This window comes from Carassius carassius, chromosome 5 (assembly GCF_963082965.1).
Source record: "Carassius carassius chromosome 5, fCarCar2.1, whole genome shotgun sequence".
Classification (NCBI taxonomy): Eukaryota; Metazoa; Chordata; class Actinopteri; order Cypriniformes; family Cyprinidae; genus Carassius; species Carassius carassius.
In genome coordinates, this window is record NC_081759.1 from 18,919,490 (window position 1) to 18,943,569 (window position 24,080).

Sequence of the window (24,080 nt, forward strand, 5' to 3'; positions counted from 1 at the left end):
CCAGTTCCTTGTTTTTGTATCTGTCCTGTTTAAATAATCTAAAAAAGAAAACTACCTGTCTGAGAAGCAAAACTCCAAAAGATTTTTCTGTCTCATTTTGAATAAAACTTGTTTTCTTCCATTTTACAAAAATCTTGTGTGGCTTAAATATATCATTTGCAGATTACAAACGGAAATAAACACTATATAACAAAAATCTAACCTTTAAAGCCACTTTCACAATAATGTAAAGTATTTTAATTATGTTCATTTGTGGGCTTATCTTACTAAGTTACATGTTATGTAATTATGATTAAACTGATTTATTAATACGCCATATAATTTGCATGTTTTATCAACATTCTTATATATTGTAATATAATATAACACCTTGATGTTTATTTTAAAAAAGTAATAAATTACTTTTAAAAAGTTATTTGTCGACTAAGCATTTATATATGAACTACACTGAAAAAATATTTGGCGGTGAAAAAGATTTCACTCAGAAATTTTTTGTAAATTTCACAAATAATTACAAAGAAACAGCAAGTAATACATTAAGTTAAATGTAAAATTTGGAAATAGAAAACCTGGAAACTTTGTTCTATTTACAACTTTGAAAAAAGTTTTTTAACAGTCTAATTTTGATGGGTTTTTAAATAGTACCATGATGTTGACAAAAATGTGATTCCAAACATTTTTTGAAGTGTCCTGCAGTCGTTATAAAGCACAATATTAGGGCTGTAAAAGCAGAATGAAAGAAAGAAAGTGTAAGTGTAGCGTAGTGTAGAGCTCAGTCTAAGCCTCTGTCTGATGAACTGCACGGCTGAGCATTGTACACGGGGTGACGCTTGCTCGTCATGACAACGGTGGTCACGTGACCTCGGCCTGACAGCTTACGCCTGAGTTGGCCACTAGATAAGCACTTCCCTTAACAAACACGCACGCACAGTGCTCTGCTCCCCACATCCCTCCATCCTTGGAGCCTTGCTGCCTGAATACTGTCACAAGACCCATTTCACACAATCCACTCTTTGTATCCCCCTCTCTCTCTCCCCTTTTTCTCTTAAACTGAGCTCAGAAAGAAAGCAAAAAGGGAGAAGAAAATTCTTCTTTTATATTCTTCTTTTATGTAGCTTTAGGGGTGGGTGGCTGGCATGACATACATGTGTCCAAACATCATACATATATAAAAAAGTAGTCAACATATACTTAATTCTGCTTCTTGCGATCAAGGTCTAAATTAGCATAACTTACAACACAAGTCATTTTAAAGCAAACTGATTTACTCAGTGGTTTACTCAGTACTCCAAGTTACTCAACATTAAAATAAATTAATGTGCACATAAACACACACAAAAAAGTACATATGGGATTCTAGCAGACCAATCACAGCACTTGCTGTCCGTGTAGAATTGACATGCTGTTAGATTTTTGGAGAGGTGCACATCAGGCTACAGCATAAGGGAGTGCGTCTATGAGTAGGCTACGGCATAGGTCCAATGCAGAAGTATAAATCAGACTTTATACTCCACGTGTCACAAGTTCGCTTGGGTGCGCACTACAAATATGACGTCATCATATCAGGTAGTTGGCGGAAGTTCACTTTGAGTGCGTGCGACATCATTTCGCGTGGCGGTGTGCACGGCATATTTTGTAACTTTCTGTGCAGCTCCGCTTCTGAAGGTGCACGAGTTCTGGGCGATTCTAGCCAAACAGACACATCTGTGCCAGCATTTGTGTAAGACAGAAGCAGTTTGTCTTGTGTGTTGTCAAGTTGTCTTGTGTTTGTTGCTAAATAAACTCAAAAGCTTAAATTATATCAATCAGTTTGTACATAAAGAAATTACTAATTCATCAACTCGCTCATCATGTGAGAGGGCTTGTACCGCCAAAATGACTTCTCACTGGTGATTCCCAATGGTTTTAGAGGACAATTACTCCTCGTCTCCCCCTTTCGTTTCAAATAATAGTACAACGTCAAACGTGACAAGTATAAAAGCCTCGTCTGTTTGGGAAGGTGTGCACGTCGCAGTAAGTGGAGCGGGGCGGAAAAATCCCGCATCCTGCTCCACTCCACACTCACTTATGTCAGAAACATCGCCCTGGGTCTAAAGTATTTCAGTTTGTTTGAAATATCACAGTTCCGGTCATTACGCATATTAAAAAAATAAAATAACAGGAGAGTTTCAAAGTGGCTTATTGGAACACTTGTGTGTAAACGTTTTATCCTACCACATGACAAGCTAATAACATGGTTGTCTGCATTAAAAGGTATAACTGCAGCTTTTTGCAGTGCAACTTTTGTTTGTGATGAAAATAACAGTATGTTTTCGTCAGTTATTTTACCTACGCATCAATGCATTTATTACAGATTTCTGCTCATTCAAATTGGATACAGATGAAGTAGCACTTTACATTTACATTACATTTGTTTAAATGCATTATTGAAAGCGATTGCATGTGAATAAGTCTTGTAGTACTTGTTCAAATCATGCTTTCAGCTGAAAATATTCAGTATCTAGAAGGAACAAATTCCTTGAGAACTATAACTTCCTGCTCATGTCAATTGCCGTCATCATAGCTTTCACACACTTTCTGATTTGAGTGATCCTTCTCTATCTAAATCGCTAGCTAAATAACTTTAACGTGAATTCTTGCTAAATATGTAGTTGAATTATGGGCTGTTGGCATGAATAATACTTGTGATGGAGCAGTGATGGAGTGCTCTTGGATCGAGTGAAAACCACGACACTCTGACTTTTAAACCCTCAGCTCCGCTCACAAATTACAATTGTGAGTAACTGTTGCTGTCATGACAGATCTATTTCAGAACCAGCAACTATCAAAATAATCTGGCTGTGGGCACGGGCCAGATATTATTGCCGCAGGGCCAGTTTTGCCCCATGGGCCGCCTGTTGCCGACCACTGGTATACAATGTATCTATAAACTGTATCTAATTTGCATATTAATGTATTTTTAGGGCAACATAGAATGAAAAAAATAATCAGTTAAATAATGGGAGTAATAATTGGCAAGATTTTCATAATAGTAGGCCTATGAAATTTCATAGGAATATTGATATATAATATATTTCCCCATTCATCCCAAAACGCCTAATAGACATGCTTTAAGGACTGGTGTCCCTCTGCAGTTGACATGTATGAAATCGATCTCCTGTTTTGTAACAAAATGTCATATTTTGACTTGAAACCCCATAACAATTTCCTGAGATGTTGATTTATGCAGTTTGATTTAAACAATTTTTAAATGGGTCATATTTAAATGATCATTAAACAATATTATCATATTTCCATAAGGGTGTTAAATTTGATCAATAAATTAATGTAAGTCATTTTTAAAGACCTAGGAGAGGGCGTGGTTATAGTCAAAACTCCAATCATTTGGTATCTCTGAAAAGCTCTGTGCTCTTTACAGGACATCCAGACTTAAAACTGTGACATGTAACTTACAGAAATCGCAAAAAAAAATGAGAAATGTTGCTATGGCAATTACAGCTGAAAAAAATATATGTCGCATCTAGGGCTGCACGATGTGTCGTTTAAGCATCGATATCGCGATGTACGAATCCACGATAGTCACATCGTAGGATGTGTGATGTAGGCTGTCGTAGTTAATCCGTTATTCATTAACTGTACGGGCCAGCTACTCCCCTGCCCTTGACGAATGTGATTCGTGGATTAATTGCACAGCTTAACCATCATAGAGTGAAAGTTTATAATTGACCGGACTGAAAACCACATGCAAGTTTAACAGGGCAGAGAAAGAGGGAGCGCGAGAGAGACAGAGAGCGCGCGCGCGCACGAGAGAGAGAGAGCGCGAGAGAGAGCGCACGAAAGGGACAGAGAGAGAGAGAGCGCGCGCGAGGGACAGGGAGAGAGAGCGCGCGCGAGAGAGACAGAGAGAGCGAGAGGGAGAGAGTGCGAGAGAGACAGAGAGTGCGCGCGCGAGAGAGACAGAGAGAGCGAGAGCGCGAGAGAGACAGAGAGAGAGAGAGAGCGCGCATGAGAGAGACAGAGAGAGAGAGAGCGCGCGCACGAGAGACAGAGAGAGAGAGCGCGCGCGAGAGAGACAAACAGAGAGTACATTAGAAGTACCATCAATGTTTATAGAAATGTATATGGATTTATTTTGCATGTAATTTTTTTTTCTTATGAATTATATATTTTTGTTTTGTTTGTTTCTATTCTGCTATGTACAATGCTTTGGCAATATGTACCTTTGTATGTCATGCCAATAAAGCAATATGAATTGAATTGAGAGAGAGAGAGAGAGAGAGAGAGAGAGACAGAGAGAGAGCGAGCCGTTTTCAAACAACACGAGCGCTGTCTTGCTCTCTCTCCCTCGCGCATATGGTGGTGTCGATGTTTAAATCATTTAAAATGAGAATGTAAGTGTGCTCACCCCATTTTTGTTTGTAAGAAAAAATATCGCAATATATATCGCAGAAAAATAAAATATCGCAATGTCATTTTTTCCCAATATCGTGCAGCCCTAGTCGCATTACAGACTTCATTCAGCATGTGAGGAGGAGAGTGACTCGAGCTGACTGTCAAGAAGAGTGAGGTGAGACAGACAAGATGATTTAGTTTTAAAACAAAATGCAAAAGCGCCTGTTTGACTTTTGTCATTTTAAACATTTGTTTATCTAATTGGTTCAATAGTGTTTGCTGATTTTTACTTTATCTACATTTTGTGTTACTTATTAATTTTACCATTTTCAAAAATATTAGTTTTCAGTCCCCAAAACAAACAAAGTTTAAACAAACAAAAAAAAAACAACTCCAAAAGCCGGGGCTGCCTCCTTCCAGATGCAGGGCACCCTGTTGTTAAGTATCTAAAGATCTTGTTTGCATTGTTAATCCAATCAACTCATGCTAGAGAAAGTTTCAGTTAGCACACACATTTACATTTACACCCCTCAATACGTCCTGTGTAGACTTCCAGTTTTAAATGAACTAGAATAGAAAAAAACTTTTTAGGATTTTTTTAAAGGTTTTTGAAAGAAGTCTCTGTCAAACTCCTGAAGTTTGCAAATGACACCACACTCATCAGCCTCATTCAGGACGGTGACAAGTCTGCCTACAGACAGGAGGTTAAAGAGCTGGCTGTCTGGTGCAGTCTCAACAACCTGTCATTCAGGTTCCTGGGCACCAGGACCTCTCTCAGGACCTGAAGTGGGATATTCACATTGACGCCATTGGGAAAAAGCCCCAGCAGAAGTTGTACTTCCTTCGCCTGATGAGGAAGTTCAACCTGCCACAGGAACTGCTGAAACAGTTCTACTCCACCATCATTGAATCCATCCTCTGCACTTCAGTAACAGTCTGGTTCAGTTCAGCTACCAAATTTGACTTTCAACAGAGGGTAGTCCGGTCTGCCCTCATCGGTACAACCCTCCCTTCTATTCAAGAACTGTACTTATCCAGAGTGAGCAAAAGGGCTGGCAAAATCACTCTGGACCCCTCACATCCACCACACTCCCTCTTTGAACTGTTGCCATCTGGTCGACGCTACAGAGCTTTATGCACCAGAATGGCCAGACACAGGAACAGTTTCTTCCCTCAGGCAATCCATCTCATGAACACTTGACAAAAACTGTGGAACACACAACACTGTTTATACACTCATACACTTATCTAACACCATACTTAGTCTACAGTACATACTTAAATTCACAGGCAAGGATATTGTGGCTACTAAGATTGCACCTAAATCAACAATTTATAGCATCATCAAGAACTTCAAGGAAAGAGGTTCAATTCTTGTAAAGAAGGCTTCAGGGCGTCCAAGAAAGTCCAGCAAGCACCAGGATCGTCTCCTAAAGAGGATTCAGCTGCGGGATCGGAGTGCCACCAGTGCAGAGCTTGCTCAGGAATGGCAGCAGGCAGGTGTGAGCGCATCTGCACGCACAGTGAGGCGAAGACTTTTGGAAGATGGTCTGGTGTCAGGATGGGCAGCAAAGAAGCCACTTCACTCCAAAAAAACATCAGGGACAGATTGATCTTCTGCAGAAAGTATAGTGAATGGACTGCTGAGGACTGGGGCAAAGTCATATTCTCCGATGAAGCCCCTTTCCGATTGTTTGGGGCATCTGGAAAAAGGCTTGTCTGGAGAAGAAAAGGTGAGCGCTACCATCAGTCCTGTGTCATGCCAACAGTAAAGCATCCTGACACCATTCATGTGTGGGGTTGCTTCTCATTCAAGGGAGTGGGCTCACTCACAATTCTGCCCAAAAACAAAGCCATGAATAAAGAATGGTACCAAAACACCCTCCAACAGCAACTTCTTCCAACAATCCAACAACAGTTTGGTGAAGAACAATGCATTTTCCAGCACGATGGAGCACCGTGCCATAAGGCAAAAGTGATATCTAAGTGGCTCGGGGACCAGAATGTTGAAATTTTGGGTCCATGGCCTTGAAACTCCCCAGATCTTAATCCCATTGAGAACTTGTGGTCAATCCTCAAGAGGCGGGTGGACAAACAAAAACCCACTAATTCTGACAAACTCCAAGAAGTGATTATGAAAGAATGGGTTGCTATCAGTCAGGATTTGGCCCAGAAGTTGATTGAGAGCATGCCCAGTCGAATTGCAGAGGTCCTGAAAAAGAAGGGCCAACACTGCAAATACTGGCTCTTTGCATAAATGTCATGTAATTGTCGATAAAAGCCTTTGAAACGTATGAAGTGCTTGTAATTATATTTCAGTACATCACAGAAACAACTGAAACAATGGTATAAAAGCAGTTTAGCAGCAAACTTTTTGAAAACTAATATTTATGTAATTCTCAAAACTTTTGGCCACGACTGTACACTTCAAATTTGCACATAATAAACCTGTTCATACAAAACTGTCTATTGTAATATACCTGCACATACAATTGTCAATTTGTATATTGTTATTCCTTCCTTACTTGTTCTATTTTTTATTTGTGGTTTTTTTCTGTCACTGTCCTTCATTTGCACTTCGGTCAAGAAAACATATTCCTCATATATGTAAACATACCTGGCAATAAAGCTCATTCTGATTCTGATTGTGCTCACCTATAGGCCACTATATGCAAAAAATTAAATAAATCAGTTATATTGTGAAATATTATTACAATTTAAAGTAACAGATTTCTATTTTAATATATTTAACATTTAAATTATTCAAGTGATGTAAAAGCTGAATTTTCCGCAGTTTTTAAATGATCCTTTAGAAATCACTCTTAGTATGCTGATTTGCTGCTGCTCTACAGTATAAACATTTCTTAATATTATCAATGTTGAAAATTTTTTGCTGCTTAATATTTTTGTGGAAACAGTAATATATTTTTTGTAATTGTTGTATGTCATATTTGCTACCATCAAGATACTGGTTACATAATGGACATTCTGTCTTCTTTTACAAGGTTCTGTTAAAAGTTTTACGCTCATGGATTGTGCTATTTTTTTCATATTCTTACCCAATGCTGTGACAGAAAATCTATGTTCTGACATAAAATAATGGAAACCAACAAGCTGGCTTCATTACAGTCTGGATTGCCAGAGAGAGTGATAAAAAACCATTAGTGATTCAGTGATTCAGACTGGTTGCCTCATTCTAACATGTACACACACTCAGAATACTGATGGAATCAATGCTTCAATGTAAAAGTCCAGAGTCTGTGTTATTTCATTATCACTCCTCTAACAGCCTTCATCCTCTTCACTGAGTGGAGGCCTTCAGTGCATCTTCTAACCGCCATCAAGATCACAGATCAACTACCCATCCATCAATCCACATGTCCATGTTTATTATCTTTTGTTGACTACGCAATACGCCTTGTTGCTGCTGATCACCATCCCTCGCCAACTATTCAGCATCCACTGGATCATGATGATCAATCAATAACTCTTATTAAGAGAACATGTCAAGAAACATGGCAAGAGTTTGGGCCAACAATCAATTTTATTTGAACAAACTCCTTTTGTTGATGCAGCTGTTCTTTTTTGTCATGGATTGGATATTGATTTTCCTAGCTATTTCATCTTATAGCTTGTCTGTGAGCTGTCTGTGAAAATATATTGGATCTAAAATAAGCCTCTTTCTGTAACCTTTGTGCTGAGTCCATATGTTGGTTTTCTTGGAAGAGAAGAAATGTGAAATTCTGAATCAAGAGAAGAGGACACTGCTATCTTTTATGGTGTTTGATTTTTGGTGATTAACAGCTGCAATGGTTTGAGAGAATTTATCACAACAGGACCTCAGTGGAAGATTGAAACTAAATTTCAACAAAATATTACGTTTAGCCATAATATCAACTGACCTCCATAGAAACACCAGTCAGAAAACAGAAACACTGATAGAATGTTATCTCATAAAACACTGCAAAAAGAAAGGTTGCATTAAAAAGCAAAGAGATCTGAAGCAAACCAAAGGTATTAGCCGGGATTATGGACATTGCTAAATCATTTTAGGGCAAACAAAGTAGCCCTTAGCAAAGCAGAAACAAACTAAGAACTGAGGGATTAGGTTCAACAACATTTTCCAGTTGCAACAATAACTCTGACAATAAAATTGTGCATTTAAAGGTGCAGTAGGGGTCCTTGGAAAATGATAACTTTAGCCTGATAGCACTGAAAGCGAACATCCCACCCTCCCTGCAATCGCCATCCAAAGCCACGCCCCCTGAACGCATATACGCTCACACACCAGAATACCAGAGACAACGTTACTACAATAGGCTACATCAGCGATTCCCAAATCCAGTCCTCACGCCCTCCTACTCTGCATATTTTGTATCTATCTCTTATCACGTGCAACGTTTGTTCTATTCGACCGTAAGTGCCCTGGAAAGATGACATTACCATATATTCCATATAAAGAAGAAAAGCACCAGGCCCAGATGGCGTTACACCAGCCTGTCTGAAAACCTGTGCTGACCAGCTGGCCCCCATCTTTTCACAGATCTTTAACAGATCTCTGGAGTTGTGTGAAGTGCCTTCCTGCTTCAAACGCTCAACCATAATCCCCATTCCAAAGAAACCCAAGATAACAGGACTTAACGACTACAGACCTGTGGCTCTAACGTCTGTCGTCATGAAGTCGTTTGAAAAACTGGTTCTGGCTTATCTGAAGGACATCACTGGACCCATCACTGGACCCTTACTAGACCCCCTGCAGTTTGCGTACCGAGCAAACAGGTCCGTGGATGATGCAATCAACATGGCATTGCACTTCATCCTGCAACATCTGGACAAAACAGGGACTTATGTGAGGATCCTGTTTGTGGACTTTAGTTCGGCTTTCAACACCATCATCCCAACAACCCTCCAGACCAAACTGACCCAGCTCTCTGTTCCTAGCTCTATCTGTCAGTGGATCACCAGCTTTCTGACAGATAGGCAACAGTTAGTGAGACTGGGGAAATTCATGTCAAACAGCTGCTCCACCAACACTGGTGCCCCTCAGGGATGTGTTCTCTCCCCTCTGCTCTTCTCCCTGTACACCAACGACTGCACCTCTAAAGACCCCTCTGTCAAGCTCCTGAAGTTTGCAGACGACACTACAGTCATCGGCCTCATCCAGGACGGTGACGAGTCTGCTTACAGACAGGAGGTTGAGCAGCTGGCTGTCTGGTGCAGTCTTAACAACCTGGAGCTGAACACGCTCAAAACAGTGGAGATGACTGTGGAATTTAGGAGAAACCCCCCTGCACTTTCCCCACTCACCATCATGAACAGCACTGTGACTGCAGTGGAGTCATTCAGATTCCTGGGAACCACCATCTCTCAGGACCTGAAGTGGGACAATCACATTGGCTCCATTGTGAAAAAAGCCCAACAAAGGTTGTACTTCCTTCGCCAGCTGAGGAAGTTTAACCTGCCACAGGAGCTGCTGAAACAGTTCTACTCAACCGTCATTGAGTCAGTCCTGTGTACTTCAATTACTGTCTGGTTTGGTTCAGCTACAAAATCAGATATCAGAAGACTACAGAGAACTGTTCGGACTGCTGAAAGGATTATTGGTGCTCCCCTGCCCACCCTCCAAGAACTGTACACATCCAGAGTGAGGAAAAGGACTCAGAAAATCACTCTGGATCCCTCACATCCAAGTCACCCCATCTTTGAACTTTTGCCATCTGGCCGGTGCCTCAGAGCCGCAAATACAAGAACAGCAAGGCACAAGAATAGTTTCTTCCCCCAGGCAATCTACCTCATGAACAGTTAAATGTTTCCCACTTAAACTTATGCAAAAATGTGCAATATCCTTACATTTATTTGTTACCCCTCCATCCTAGAACATTCCTGCATCTCACTCAATCCTATTCCATTATCATTTATAGCACAATTGTTTATACACTTATTTATTTGCCAATTTGTAAATCTCCTGTAAATTTTTTTTTTTTTTTGTCTGTGTGTTGTTGTCTCTGTTTACTGGAAGCTTATGTCACTAAAACAAATTCCTTGTATGCGCAAGCATACTTGGCAATAAAGCTCTTTCTGATTTCTGATTCTGATTCTGATTCTGATATTCAGGCATGATTCCAGTTCGAAGCATGCATATTTGTTCCATATAAAGGGCATTAAAGTGTGCGAGACATGAATTTAAATAGTATTTATTTACAAAGGTATGTCACAGTTCACACTTCTCTAGTAAGTTTCGTCTGTGTGAAGTGAAGTAAACTTCAATGGATTTCTCCCTGCTCAGGGAGTAGGGAGCAATGAACACTGTGTAGGGATCATATCGATCGGAACACAGTTCGTGCACAGAGCTCACTTCTAACAAGCTGGTTATATGAATCAGGTGTGTTAACTTAACGAGACATGCAAAATATGCAGAACGCTGGTGTGTGAGGACCGGAATTGGGAACCGCTGGGCTACATCATGTGTCATTCACCGGTGAGAAAACTTTATAGTACGGTTAGTAAAAGTACTACAATACCAGGAAGGAAGATGGGGTTGTTGATGTTTGTCTGCCATTCTCACTCTGTCTGCAAAGCGTGTGTGAACGTGCTGATGACATATCCTGTCTCCGCTTACAGGGTGCGCAGAGGTATGCAGATACATATGTTTACAGGCAGGTAGGAAAGACAATTAAAACACTCGGACTGAAAGTATTGACTGGACAAAACATTTTTGGTCCCAGGCCTTCCACAGAATAAATAAATACAGATAAATACATGTAGACCACTTAACTTGATGACTGCTATTGGGATGTGAAGACATTTTAAACCAGCGTAACAAAAAATATTTTTAAAGACAATCACCTATTGCACCTTTAACTATGGATGTGAAATTTGTTTTTTATATAGCTAGGTTACAAACCACATCAATAGCAGCTTCAAAAGTGTTAAAAATACATGTAATATTCTGCACCACAAGACAAGCACTGTCAAGGAAAATGTGTTGAACCCGCCCAGAACTGATCTGAAACTGCTTATCTGCAAAAACATGCATGTATGGATGACCACAGATAAAGGTTTCCCTCAAGGTTCCTTTGCAAATTTAAATAATGGTTAGTTTCAAAAATGCAGATGCTGAGTTTGAGAACATCTCAGTGGTTAAGGGTTGACTTTGTGTACTGGGTTTATTACCCAGATTTGCTGGATGTATTGGATTTCAAGTTCAATTTAAATTAGAGCTGAAACAACGAATCGATTTAATCGATTAAAATCGATTATTAAAATAGTTGTCAACTAATTAAGTCATCGATTCGTTGCTAAATAACTTTTATTTGCCGTAAGCGGCTCATTTCGTGCATATTTCAAATCTGCGGTGACCAAAGTGTGGCAGTAATGAGCCACCGGAGGTTTTACTCAGGCAGTACAACAGGAGAAGTAGCGAATAGCCAATAGCTGGCCTCGTTTTATGTCACGTGCTTCCCGAGCAGCGTCTCTGCGGCCATAGACATCATATGATGTCTATGTCTGCAGCATTCAGCGTGATGTGGGAGTACTTTACATTGAGCCTTTAAAAAAGAAGAGTAACCTGTAAACTCTGCACTACTGCACTGTTTAAGGGGACGTTCACATATCGCGTCTTTTGCACGCTCAAGTTCGTTATTTCCAACACCGCACCGCATCGAGTTAAAAACATTTAAACTTTTCAGAATGCCGCAACCGCACCGCGGGTCATGTGACAAGAACTAACCAATCAGCTTCATCCTTTCCCGTAACAACGTTAAAAGCTCAGTCAAGATGAAAGGAACAGCTGATCATAGTTGTATATGGATTTCCATTTTGAAATAAATTTAGTAGCAGAGCTACTGCAAGCGATTTTTTTGAGCTACAAATCCATTTATCCTTTGCTGAAATTTCCGCGTCTTCAAGGAGAGAGCAAGGAGGTTGCTTAGCAAAGGCAGACGCCTCAGGGGCGCTTCTGCGCGAGCGCTTTGGAAAGAAGCGTTTTAGGCGCAATATGTGAACGGCCCCTAAGACTTTCATTTGTGCAGATTCTCCAGTACAATGTTGTTTGCAAATGTTTAGTCGTAAAAGCTGATAACATTGCTTTTTAACAGTTAACATTTAAAGCTTTACAAACATGTTCTGTGATCAGTTTGTCGTGTACCAGTTCAAAATTCAGTCGTGCAGCCTAATTATGACTGAATGAGAGAGGTAAATGTAGAAATTTGATATAAGTATTCACTGCTCTTTTTCACACAGCAGGATTTTTGTGTGTGTCCCATTTTTTTTCTGGACAACCTTCTGATGGATTTTACTTTAAATTGTGAGTTCCATTCAGGTTTCATGCCATTGGCACTTTTTTTGAAGGATTGTTTACAATTTCACAGCAAAAGCTATAAAGCTGTTTCCCAGTAAATAATAAAATACAATGCACTGCAATTTTATTCTGTTTTATCCTTATTCTTCGTGAAAATATGTTCTGAAAGATTCCTTAATAAGCTTTGTTCAGGATGTTAAACTACTTTAGGAGCTCTAAGGACTGCCATGGTGAAAACATTATTTGAAATCTCCTTGTGAAATTTGCTAGAGTATGGGTCAGTGTTCTGATTGCAGAAGAGTTCAACAAAAGAATTACTAACACAATAAAACAACTCCAGGTATATTTTTGATGAGGATATGACATATATAATCTCTTAAATCTATGCTGAATGATAAAGACCATTTATTAATAATTTACTTGGGGAAAAAATGGAAAAAACTAAAATATAAGTACATAAACCGATTAATCGATTAATCGTAAAAATAATCGACAGATTAATCGATTATCAAAATAATCGTTAGTTGCAGCCCTAATTTAAATCATTAAAGGGGTCATATGATGTTGCTAAAAAAAATTATTTGGTGTAATGAAATGTGTTTATGCAGTTTAAGGTTTAAAAGACACATTATTTTCCACATACTGTATGTTATTGTTTCTCCACTATGCCCTGCCTTCTGAAACCTGTCGTTTTTTTACAAAGCTCATCGTTCTAAAAAGCAAGGTGTGCTCTGATTGGCCAGCTATCCAGTGCTTTGTGATTGGTCGAATGCCTTAAGCGCATGATGGAAATGTTATGCCCTTACCATACCATAGCAGTGACACAAGACAAAAACAATGAAACTCAATACAAAGAAGAAACCATCTGTTGCAGTGAGTACATAATTATGGATTATAATGACTTATACTGTGTTTTTACACGTTGTGATGCATCGCACAGCGTAAACATAAAACCATGTCTGTATTTATGATCGGAGAAACGACAAACAACAAGCTCTACTCTACCCCAGCGGTTCTCAATTCCAGTCCTCGCGCCCCCAGCTCTGCATATTTTGCATGTCTCTCTGTTAACACACCTGATTCAGATAATCAACTCATTAGAAGTGAGCGCCGTGCATGAACTTGGTCCCTTCACAGTGTTCATTGCTCCCTACTCCTTGAGCAGAAGAAATCTGTTCATTCACAGATTTGTGCTGCACAATGTTTTCACACACGTGTGACATCATATACCTCTGTAAATACATACAATTTAAATTCACGTCTCGCACACTTCAATGCTCTTTGAATTGAGCATATGTTCACTTTGAACTGGAATCGTGGAGGAATATCCTGTGGTGTCCACTACGCAGGGTACTTACGTTCGAATAGAACAAACGTCTGTAGCCATAAGAGAAACATACAAAATATGCAGAGCAGAGGGGTGCGAGGATAGGAATTGAGAACCACTGCTCTACACTGCTCAAAAATCACATTTGAATCATCAGTGGCAAATCCTTTACATATGTAAACATACTGACAGACTGTGAGTCAGAACAGCCTGCATTGTAGTCTTCTCTCCCAGGATCAGGAAACAGTCCTCCATAAAACACATCTGAATATTTGGTTTGAACTGTTGTAAATACAACTTAACCACTAATTTGTACTTGTATCCTCTTTTGGAAGTCCAAACAAAGTATTTTCACCTTCACAAGGAAACAGCATCTCCACGACATGGCGTCGGCGACAACAGCGAGAATCATAGGTTACTAGGTATGTGAAATATAAATTAATTCCATAATCGATTGTCGTTTAAATTAAAGATCAATTAATCATTAATCGTTTAACATAATGCTGCAAAATGCATCTATTGCAGGCAGCAGTCACCGGCATGACAGGATGTGCAAAAGACACACACACACACACACACACAAAACGCTTTCTCACTTGAATTAATGGGGTTTTAGTCTGAATAAAATGCTAGTAGCAGGATTATAAAATGAATAGATGTGATTATGATCATTTGATAAAATGAAGAGAGCATGCCATACGTTTGAGGTCATTTACTTTGTTGACTGTTTCCTATCCTGCACGGAGACCGCTAAATGAGCCTCCTTAAATGGTTTTGTGGTGCTCGTCGTTGTATTTTAAAACACAATTGCAATGTGTTCAACTGACTTTATGGCATTTAAAATAAAATTATCCCAAACGTAACTGTGGCCACGAGTTAGTATCTGTTAGTATCTTGAGGCCACGAGTTACTTTCTTGAGGCCACAAGTTACTTTCTTGAGGCCACAAGATAGTTATTTTTTTTTGACAAAGTGGGACCAGAGGGGCTCCATACGATTGAAACGGCTGAGTCAGAAAAAAAAACTTTTTCGCAGGGTTAGGAAAATGTTAGATCGTGACCATGCCTCTGGATGCCGTTCGAGATATAGCCTTAATTTTTGTGGCTTTGTTACGGTTTTCCGATTTCTTTTCCTAAATCTTGACAGTCTAACCCTCTAATTTCGCAGGTTTATTTTATTATTTTTCACTTTTAATCGCATCTCTTACTGTGTGTTGGAAAAATGGGAAATTAAATTTAAAGATTTCATGAATTAAGAATTCGTTCAATATATTAATTTGTTCCCTTATTTAAGTTAAATCATGGGTTATTTAGGGAACAAAATTAATGAAACATGGACAATTAGCCTTTTACTGAGCCCCAACCAACTTAGTTACTGTTGCTACTTCCGAAAAACAAATGGTCAAACACGACCAGCATGACAGATTGCCAAGATGGGAAGAGGTATACCTTTGCGTGTCAGCAGTGTTGGGAAGGTTACTTTGGAAATGTAATAGGTTACAGATTACAAGTTACCCTGTTTAAAATGTAATAGTGTAACTTTTTCAATTACTTTATTAAAGTAATGTAACTAATTACTTTTGAGTACTTTTTGATTACTTTTCTAAATTTGTGAAAATTAAAGAATAATAAATAAAAGCATATACATCAACTTAAATACAGTTATCTAATAAGCATGTGACGTATTCTGTGTAATAAACTCCTGAAACATTGGTGTTTTTTTTTAAACTGCTGTCTCTTTGTATATGATGATAGTTTTCTCAAAATAAGTAAAAGGCACATGAAGTGACACAGAGCAGTTCTAGAAATTATGTTTATGTGCTCGTGTACTCCTATATTGAGATGGCAGAGGTTGAAAACACTGCGAGCTTCAGTAGGCCTATGTGTAGTAAATGAAACCATGTCTTTGCCATTAATTTACAGGAGGGGCGGACTGGGAAAAAAATTCTGAAAAATTTAAACTCATACAAACAAATTCATGGACAAAACTATTTTTTTGTATGGACCTGACATTAGAGCTGAAACAACGAATCGATTTAATCGATAAAAATCGATTATTAAAATAGTTGTCAACTAATTTAGTCATCGATTCGTTGCTAAATAACTTTTATTTGCCGTAAGCGGCTCATTTCGTGCATATTTCAAATCTGCGGTGACCAAAGTGTGGCAGTAATGAGTCACCGGAGGTTTTACTCAGCCAGTACAGCAGGAGAAGTAGCGAATAGCCAATAGCTGGCCTCGTTTTATGTCACGTGCTTCCCGAACAGCGTCTCTGCAGCATTTAGCGGGATGTGGGAGACGGAGTACTTTACTTTGAGCCTTCAAAAAAGAAGAGTAACCTGTAAACTCTGCACTACTGAACGGTTTAAGGGGACGTTCACATATCGCGTCTTTTGCGCGCTCAAGTTTGTTATTTCCAGCACCGCATCGAGTTAAAAACATCTCAACTTTTCAAAATGCTGCAAGCGCATCGCGGGTCATGTGACAAGAACTAACCAATCAGCTTCATCCTTTCCCGTAACAACGTTAAAAGCTCAGTCAAGATGAAAGGAACAGCTGATCATAGTTGTATATGGATTTCCATTTTGAAATAAATTTAGTAGCAGAGCTACTGCAAGCGATTTTTTGAGCTGCAAATCCATTTATCCTTTGCTGAAATTTCCTTGTCTTCAAGGAGAGAGCACGTCATGGTTGCTTAGCAAAGGCAGACGCCTCAGGGGCGCTTCTGCACGAGCGCTTTGGAAAGGAGGAGAAAGCGGCGCACCTAGCGTTTTCCACGCGTTTTTAGGCACGATATGTGAACGGCCCCTAAGACTTTTATTTGTGCAGATTCTCCAGTACAATGTTGTTTGCAAATGTTTAGTCGTAAAAGCTGATAACATTGCTTTTTAACAGTTAACATTTAAAGCTTTACAAACATGTTCTGTGATCAGTTTGTCGTTTAACAGTTCAAAATTCAGTCGTGCAGCCTAATTATGACTGAATGAGAGAGGTAAATGTTTTTTTCTAAGTATTCACTGCTCTTTTTTACACAGCAGGTTTTTTGTGTGTGACTGTCCAATTTTTTTTTTCTGGACAACCTTCTGATGGATTTTACTTTAAATTGTGAGTTCCATTCAGGTTTCATGCCACTGGCACTTTATTCGAAGGATTGTTTACAATTTCACAGCAAAAGCTATAAAGCTGTTTCCCAGTAAATAATAAAATACAATGCACTGCAATTTTATTCTGTTTTATCCTTATTCTTCTGTTTTATCCTTTTATTCTTATTCTTATATGTTCTGAAAGATTCCTTAATAAGCTTCGTTCGGGATGTTAAACTACTTTAGGAGCTCTAAGGACTGCCATGGTGAAAACATTATTTTAAATCTTGTGAAATTTGCTAGAGTATGGGTCAGTGTTCTGATTGCAGAAGAGTTCGACAAAGGATTACTAACACAATAAAACAACTCCAGGTATATTTTTGATTAGGATATGACAGTGCAAAATGGTTAAAATCTCTTAAAAATCTATGCTGAAGGATAAAGACCATTTATTAATAATTTACTTGAAAAACTAAAATATAAGTACATAAACTGATTAATCGATTAATCGTAAAAATAATCGACAGATTAATCGATTATCAAAATAATCGTTAGTTGCAGCCTTACCTGACATAAAAAAAGGTTTTAATCTTTAATTTGGGGACATGCAAAATAATTAAGTTCTCTCCTGAACTGCACCTTCACTTCCATTTTTCTCTTCAGTTTCTTTATTTTGCCCTGTTATCCATCTCTCTCATGACTTTAATCCTCAAGATTGAACAAAACTATACTTTACAATACAATACTCTACAATACTACAATATCTTTATAGAAAAATCCTAATACTGTACACAAGTCATGTTTTCCCTTACAAAAATTAACCATGCTTTTATTAGCCTAAAAGTAAAATAACCTTGTTTTGTTTTTGTTCTTTGCAAATGGATTTGTATTTATTTTTAAATAAATACATTTGTAAAATAATTTAAAATTTTTGGTTGCCACAGTTAAACAACGGTAACCATTTTCTCTGGATTTATAGTTAAATATTAAAATGTTAATTTTCGTAAGGGTTGTGTTGTCTGTCGTAGCTCCCCCTAAACCTATAAAAAAAAAACTGATTTTTTTTCAGCTAAATTACTACTGTAACATTACAACAGATAATAATGATGTCCTTTATATAGTATTTTGAGTGATGACTGATGAACAACGTGTTGCTGCTTGATTAATTAAATAAAAAAACAAAGACAAAAAAGCATCTTTACAGATGAAACTGACCTGAAACCCAGAACAGTAGTTCTGCTTCTCTGCTCCAGCTGTGCGCTTCCACAGTCCACTCTATTCTCTCTCTCTCTCGCATTGATTACTCTGAGTCTGATCCAAACCGTTTGGCGGAGGCGCGGAGAGCGCGCGAGTCACAACTAACACTTCATGACTTATTAGAGATTTAATTATCAAATGGCGGATTCGCAAATGATCGCTTTAGTACATTCGGCAGGCAATTATACAATAATGTTATTAAATAGCGGGCAAAATCGGCTGCCAGGACTCCGGGAATTGTCCCGGTTCTCCCGGTGTCCAGTCCGCGCCTGATTTCCACAGACACGCAGAATGTGCAAGTCATATATTGCATTTTTGGGGCTTAATATTCACAGACACTAGTCCATGTCATGTTTTGATTCAAGTGTACTGACCTACTTTTGATTTAGTCATCCAAAATGTGGCATATTCCGTCCGCGTTAGGCATTCCGTTTTTATGGATGGATTCTACGAACCAGACTGTATTTCCACATCCCGGAAATGATTAAGGCGGTATGTCTCAGAATAGTCAGTGCAATTTGGGAAAGAAATCAGTTAAATCTGTATGTGGATATGTGTAAATATTCAAATGTAATCCCCTTTGTAATCGTTAAAAATTTCATAAGTAACTGTAATTTAATTACTCATTTTTTCATAGTAACTGTAACTAATTACAGTTACAATAATTTTGTAATTAAATTACGTAACGCCGTTACATGTAACTGGTTACTCCCCAACACTGCGTGTCAGTGACCTTTTTTGGAGCAATACCACCTGATCGATATCCTCCAGATTGAGGCAAAAGGGGTTACAGTATGCAGTTGTGGGACATATTCAAAATATAAAAATACGCAATGAAGGAGACACGACTACTATCGAGGCTAATGCTTACCGGTCTCAAGCGAAATCTGAGAAACCCCATAACCTGTACCTCAAATGCAACCAGCACAGCTTTGTGGACCAGCCATGCTCTTACACTGCCGGGTAAGTTCTCTTTCATATGTTATGGTCCATTATTGTCTATTGCGAGTAGCTATTTAGTTCAAATACAAGGGTATGTTAGCTAGCTAAACCTACATGTGCGTCAAAGTTATTCAAAGCTAACTAACATTTCTCTGTTGTTTTGAGAATAGCCGTTTTGAAAATCATAATCAGAATGTTTTATCTCCATTGTTGATGAACAGAATTCACAAATAGAAAATTGCTTTGGCTTAAAAGGTGCATAACAGATAAAATAATAAAATGATATAGATAAAAAAAATTCAGATATCCATTTTATTTTATTATATTATCTGTTATGCACCTTTAACTAAGCCAAAGCTATTTCCTAGTTGTGAATTGTTCAACAATGGATATAAAACATTCTGAAAACCGCTAATACTAATAAAATACCGTATTTTCCGGACTATAAGTCGCACTTTTTTTCATAGTTTGGCTGGTCCTGCGACTTATAATCAGGTGCGACTTATTTATCAAAATTAATTTGACATGAACCGAGAGAAATGAACCAAGAGAAAACTTTACCGTCTACAGCCGCGAGAGGGCGCTCTATGCTGCTCATTGCTCCTGTAGTCTACACTGAAAACATAGAGCGCCCTCTCGTGGCTGTAGACAGTAATGTTTTCTCTTGGTTCTTGGTTCTAAATGAATGCGACTTATACTCAGGTGCGACTTATAGTCCGAAAAATACGGTAACAACTAATGCTACTTCTGTAATTCTTCTTAATTTAGTTCACCAGGATTTTTCTCTAATATTGTGGGCCTGATGCACACACTGGACCTGTGCTGTGCCAGACACATAACTTTGGTCCAATTTGTGTTCTTCTCTCTAGTTAGTAGATCTAGACAACACGGTAACTAGTAGGGCTGTCACTTTTAGTTCGAAAATCGATTGCACAATCGATTGGACCAACCAAAAAAAGTTTCGAAAATGAAAATAGGGAATCTATTTTAACCAAATATGTACACTCTTAATTTTAAAAGAATTAAAAAATATAGATGTAACAAAACTCACAAACAAGCAGAAAAAGAAAATAAAGAATTCTGAGAGTGCAGTAGGCGTTGCGAAAGCTAGACAGAAAATACCTGCAATTTTACGCGCCTATAAGACCCAGTGACGTCGAAAGCGACCTCTTATGCTGCGTTCACACCAAATGCGAATAGAGCATCTGGCGCCAATGATTTCAATGTTAAGTCAATGTAAAGATGTGTTTACGCGCGTCTGGAGGTCTCGCTCCGCGAAAGAGCCGTTTAGCGCGGCGCGGTAGACGTGAATTCGCCTCATTCGCGCATCTATTTACAGGAGATGCTGAGTTATGAAAAGGAGCCACCATTGCCAGCTTACAGCGACCGGCTTTTATGGTGGAAAATTGGCAATACCTCCACCTTGCGCAGCTGGCAATGAAGTACCTGAGTGTCCCTGGGACATCAGCGTGGTCAGAGCGCGTTTTCTCAACAGCTGGACATATAGTGAATAAAAAACGCTCTCCTCTGGACCCCGAAAATGTTGATCGACTTGTTTTCCTGTCCAATAAATTTGTAATGGCCCTAGCCTTTTTGCACATTTCATTATGCCTGCCTAGTGCTGCCTAGCCTAAGTGTCGGTTACGTTCAATAAAAAAACACACATGGACTGTTCTCAAGTCCATTTAAAGTTTAATTTTTTTAAGTTGTTTGAAATGGATTGAATCATTATTGGAAATAATCTTGGAGATTACGTCCCCTCTGCTTTTTTTTTGATAATGTTGCACTCCTGTTGCTGTTTGTTATTCTGCACGAAACTTCATGCCAATAAATACTCTTTACGTTCGTCCGTTATTTGGCGTTGAAAAAGGAAACGTCTTTTTTTTTTTTTAGACATGGATAATCGATTTTACAATCGATTCAATGAACACTTATGTCTTAAAAATCGAAAATAGTCGAACTAGTTAGCTGTTAGTCTTACTTTTGAACAGACGTATTTATGCTTCGTAATGTTTGACACATTTAACTGGGAGTGGGGAAGTCCACACTGTTTTATCCATTGTAGGCACCGCTCACGTTGTTTTTCCGGCTTTTGGGAATGGAAAGAACACAATTCCTCCAGACAATCTCTCGGTGTATCTAGTGTCCGATTTACAAATGCCGTGGGCACACCGCTTCACCATCTTGCTTGGAGTCAATGTTTGTCGGAACTGCTCACATAGTAACGGTTGCTATGATGTGTGATTGGACAATGGTCATTTTGGGGAGGAGCCGGCGAAAGGCTAAGTTGTAGGAATGAATAGACGTGTTTAAATGAGGAGTTTTAGGAGGGCGTGGTTGACTCTTCACTTTTATAAAGTATATCTCTTTGGATTGGAGACTTTAGTCTTTGCAACTTTACAGATCTTCTATATGCACCAAGACCTTGAAACACTCCAAAATTCACATTATATGACCCCTTTAAACACATATTTCACCTGGCATGTATGCATGACCTTAATCTGTGAAAATATAAAAGAGGTCAGTACCACACTGGTCAGTGAATGGTCATTCTGCATTCTGCATGAACTGTGAACATGGCTGAATTAATGAGGGAGTGATTAAGGTCATGAGATCCGCTGAATATAGGATAACATGAACAGAACCAATTAGAAACATAATTGAGCCCCTAAACACACAAGCCACAACATTTAACTAAATCAATCTAACTACTAAGTATTACAAGGCCCATCAGGTGTGTGCACAGGGTCCAATAAGGTCCAGGACAGATAAATTGTACAAGGGAATGATAATAATGTTAGTAAATATTTTTATATTGAGGTCCCTGGTAGATTGACAGTCTGTTTAGGGGCCCCTGGTACAGTGATGCCCAAAGATGCAAACATTGAAGTGGGATTTTAACAGCTGGTATAACCATTTCTATCAAGGTGTTATAATTTACAACAGAAGCAAGAGTTTATTTTATGTGAATATTAAATATGTACACTATATTCTGATGTTTCAACCAGACAGAATGAACCAGACGGTTTGCTACCCAACAGTAAAGTAGCAAATGATACTACAAGAGCTGTCTGGCCTCAACTGTCAGCAAACTCACCTCTCGCTGACCAGCACGACGTCGGCGTCTGTCCACTGCTTGAAAATGGACGGGAGCACTTTTCTAAAAGTGAAGAAGAGACCGGGGAACACCACAACGCCACAAACCAACACTTGGAACATCTTGTCCCGCTGTAAAACCTGATTTGATGTTTGGTCGAAAACACGATACCGTGTTAAAATAGCAGCGCTGAGTCGGTGTGTTCAGGGTAGCATTAGAGCAGCGGTTCTCTTGCCTCAGCAGCGCTCACTGTCCTGTACACACACCGAATAACGGTGGAGGCGTCCGGTGATTGATTGCTCTTCACTATTGCCGCCTCTCAAGCCGGGACCAGCGAGGATTCTGTTACATGTTTCGCTTCGTGAACTGACGAGCCGCTTAAGCATGCGTTATCAACGCGGAGCTGCATGCATAGCGCCCGCAGGAACGATTAAAATAGTTGTCGAGACCGGGCGCATATCCGCTGCTCGGCGAGCGTTGCTCATTCCTGAGCGGGTTTAGAGTTGGATAACAGTATGTCCGAATCGTGAACGAATCGTTCTTTTGAGCCGAATCTTTTTAATGAGTCGTTTGAACCGGTTTACAAAACTGATTCGTTCACGAACCGGACTGGGCTGCGTTTCCCAAAAGCATCGTAAGCTCATCCCATTGAAACAAATGGAGCTACAATCAAACTAAGCTTACAATGCATTTGGTAAATGCAGCCCTGAGCAGTTTTCTTTTAATTGAAAATGATCGACAAAATACGTTTATCATGCCATTTATATGTACAGTTCGATTAATTTTTTTTTTTTTTTTTTTTTTTTTTTTTTTTTTTTTTTTTTTTTTTTTTTTTTTTTTTTGTACAGTTCGATTAATAAGTCGTGGCCTAATGGTTAGAGAGTCAGGACTCCCAATCGAAAGGTTGTGAGTTCGAGTCCCGGGCCGGCAGGAATTGTGGGTGGGGGGAGTGCATGTACAGTTCTCTCTCCACCTTCAATACCACGACTTAGGTGCCCTTGAGCAAGGCATCGAACCCCCAACTGCTCCCCGGGCGCCGCAGCATAAATGGCTGCCCACTGCTCCGGGTGTATGCTCACAGTGTGTGTGTGTGTTCACTGCTCTGTGTGTGTGTGCATTTCGGATGGGTTAAATGCAGAGCACAAATTCTGAGTATGGGTCACTATACTTGGCTGAATGTCACTTCACTTCACTAATAAGGCAGGGCACCCCTTAATCGCCTACGTCACGGTGACGTCACCGCTCTAGCTGGATGCAAAACATAAGGCAGAACTCATTGCAGGTGCGCTAAAAGTTTGAGGTTTTGACTTAATAATGTCTTCTTGTTGTGTTTTTGGCTGCCAGAATAGAAGGAACAGCACTTTTGTTTCAAAACTAAAGTTTTACCGGATCCCGGCAGACATTCATTCACAAAAATCAAGAAGACAATTCTGGTTGAATGCAATACAGGCGTACAGACTGGACGGAGATGATAATAAATAATTCTCGTGTTTGCAGTGCACACTTCATATCAGGTAAAATAATCTATGCATATGAACTGGTGTGTTGGTTTTATCTAGTAAATCAGCAAGTTCCTGTTTTATAGGTGAAAAGTCGCCAACCTTCAGCGCACTAGCTAGTTTAAATGTTAAACAAACGTACAGCGATAGATGTGTGTGCCATCCTTTGAATGGTGTCTTAAAATA

At 39.2% G+C, this 24,080-nt stretch overlaps 1 protein-coding gene across 1 annotated transcript in view; it reads right to left on the bottom strand.

Moving 5' to 3' along the window:
• tlcd3a (TLC domain containing 3A) overlaps nt 1–22,903 on the bottom strand; it is a 40,084-nt gene extending 17,181 nt beyond the window's left edge. Inside the window, exon 1 of the mRNA XM_059549976.1 lies at nt 22,396–22,903. Within this exon, the coding sequence (XP_059405959.1) occupies nt 22,396–22,517 (122 nt within the window). The 5' untranslated portion in view covers nt 22,518–22,903. The remainder of the gene's footprint in view (nt 1–22,395) is intronic.
• Between the last annotated feature and the right edge of the window lie 1,177 nt (nt 22,904–24,080).